The following is a 2,646-nucleotide window of genomic DNA, read 5'->3' on the forward strand; positions in this document are numbered from 1 at the left end:
TAAAGAGGAAAGTTTCAATATTTTAATGATCAAGTAAATATTTAACTAGTCAAAGGAAATGTACACATTAATAGGATGCATTAATATTACTCCTGGTTCTATTGCTGAAATTATTATAATTTCAATATGTGTTATTTTTTAACCAAATTTCTATTTTTATTGTAGAATTTATAACAATTTAAAAGTGCCAAACAATCAGCGCATAGTAGTCTCTTAAGATATGAATATCCGCAATGCAAAATTTCCATTTAAAAATTCTTCGTAATCCAAGATTTACAGTTAACATTACATTTTTTTAATTATAAATATATAGTTCCAGAACTTTCCTACTATCTTGATATCAAGTATTGCATTTAATTGCATATATTCAGCATATTAAAGATATACATTAAGAAAACATAATAACCTCAATAGCATTGATGGCATTCATAACGTCCATTCCGACCAATGTAATAAGATCATCGTTTAACCACAACTTAGACCACCAAGATGGATTAATTAAATTACCAAACCATTGATATACTATTACACGTGTTATCGACCATGCCGCTTCTATTTTATGCGCAATAGAATGTAGATTTTCGTTGTAAATAATACTTGTTTCTCTAAAAAAACATAAGAATCAAATTTATAAAACTTAAACAATAAACATAAAATTGCATATAAAGAATGTTTTTTCTAATTGCAGCACTTAGAATATCTCCGCTATTTTTAGAGATACGAAAATATTGATCTTGAAATTTCCGACGCGCCTCCTTTAAAAAATTATTATTAGCATATTATGGTCCTCTTGATACAGTGCTACTTTCATAATCACAATATTTTAGTATTTCTAAAAATAGTGGACATATTCTTGTAAATGCTATCGTTAGAGGCAACATCCTACATAATAATAATCTTAATGTTTCTCCTGAAAAGCGTAAAAAAGCAACGTTTTCTGAACTTAATAAATGATAAATGACGACGTAAGAGTTATTATAGAAACTAATTATGCAATGTGATGTACGATATATGTTTTATACATATATATATATTCTATTTAGAATTGCATATAGTTTCATGTCAAAATATAAAATAATTTCTCAGTAAATAACCATATACTAAATTAAAAATATGTGTTGGTATACGTATTTCTAATTTTGATTAAAAAAATTGTATTTCGATAGATAATATTTGCTTCCAATTTTTCTATTACCTTATTGCGACGAAACCGAAGTTCATATTAATATCATTTCGAAAACCTGGGATTGCGACAAGTTGCAGTTTCGGAACCTTCACTTTCTTCAGAAGTTTAAACCATTCAAATTTCAACTTCATTATGATTTTGTTTGAAACTCTTTCCGCAAATTGTACATGCTCTGAGTCTGGATTGCGCCAGAAGTAATCCTTATCTATGCCATTATTGGGATAGAAATGCATCGATGAAATCATAACCATCACGAGATGAGCAGATATAGAAGGAGTGGTGTCGAAGTATGTCCATTGCATACATATTTCTGTATTATTTAATTTATGTTTGTATATTTTCTCTTGTCGTATCGGCATATTTGAGAAAACTGAATAATTGCAGTGATGCTTTATGGAAACGTCGAAAGTGGCTCTTATTGGCTTGTCCCAATATGGGAACAATCGTTGGGCCTCAATCGTCGGGAAATTTGTTTCGTTCCATCTACGATATTTTAAAGTTATTAATTCGAATGACTATCAATTGTCACACGAAGGAAAGAAGTGCATCGATGTAATCATAACCATCACGAGATGAGCAGGCATAGAAGAAGTAGTGCTGAAGTATGTCCATTGCATACATACTTCTGTATTATTTAATAAATATTTGTGCATTTTCTCTTCTCTCTATTGGCATATTTGAGAAAATTGAATAATTACAATGATGCTTTATGGAAATGTTGAAAGTGGCCTTTATTGCCGGCTTATCCCAACATGGGAACAATCGTTGGGCCTCAATTGTCGGGAAATGTGTTTTGTCCCATGATCTACGATATTTTAATGCTATTAATTCGAATGATTATCAACTTTTAATTATTTATAATATTAGAACCATCGCTGACATATATATCAATGATATGGTAAAAAAAATTTATACCTTATACTGTTTTAATGACAAAGGTAATAATAGAGCAAACATGTCTTGTAAAAAGTAGTAATAAATAATGTTTAATAACACTGTACTTTTAAAATATTAACATTTACTTACTTTTCATTTTCTGATTTCTTTATATATGTAGTTTTTAAGAAAATGTTATCGTCTTCCGAGGTATTAATTGTATCAGAGAGAAACCTGAGAGGGGCCACGCCGCCGTTTTTCCTGTAACGCTTTCTCTAGCCGGTACAGTGGCGCTAACTGGATCCTTTTTAGAGCCGGCGGAACTACGTGGCCGGATCAACTTTTCGGTGCCATGGTAAAACGATCGATTGGTGCATGTCCGTGCTAGATCCACAATTATGCTGGATCTAGCATGGGCCGCGTTCAGCAGAGAAAGCGCTCAGTTATCGTCTCGTCAACACTTGACGTTGATTCGTTGATTCTAAAAGTAAGAACCAATCACATTCGATTGCTACTAAGCGGTTTTCTCTGCTGAACGCGACCATAGTGTATTAAGAAATTTTAAACTAACTAACTTGGCGAAC

At 31.5% G+C, this 2,646-nt stretch overlaps 1 protein-coding gene across 1 annotated transcript; it reads right to left on the minus strand.

Moving 5' to 3' along the window:
• Positions 1–281: 281 nt before the first annotated feature.
• Positions 282–1,663, minus strand: LOC115236089 (aminopeptidase M1-A-like). Its single transcript, XM_029808286.1, has 2 exons — positions 1,196–1,663; positions 282–605 (listed from the first exon to the last, which is right to left on the minus strand). The coding sequence occupies exons 1-2, from the start codon at positions 1,543–1,545 to the stop codon at positions 389–391; spliced, it is 567 nt and encodes a 188-aa protein (XP_029664146.1). The 5' UTR covers positions 1,546–1,663; the 3' UTR covers positions 282–388.
• Positions 1,664–2,646: the final 983 nt, after the last annotated feature.

This window comes from Formica exsecta, unplaced genomic scaffold, assembly GCF_003651465.1.
Source record: "Formica exsecta isolate Colony F162 unplaced genomic scaffold, ASM365146v1 scaffold2433, whole genome shotgun sequence".
NCBI lineage: Eukaryota > Metazoa > Arthropoda > Insecta > Hymenoptera > Formicidae > Formica > Formica exsecta.

What these genes read in the sequence shown, in the direction of transcription:
- LOC115236089 (XM_029808286.1), bottom strand. Translation starts at nt 1,545, where the DNA reads ATGCCGATACGACAAGAGAAAATATACAAACATAAATTAAATAATACA. An exon ending in TTCGGTTTCGTCGCAATAAG is followed by an intron (nt 606 to 1,195) that starts GTAATAGAAAAA and finishes ATGTTTTTTTAG; the next exon opens with AGAAACAAGTATTATTTACA.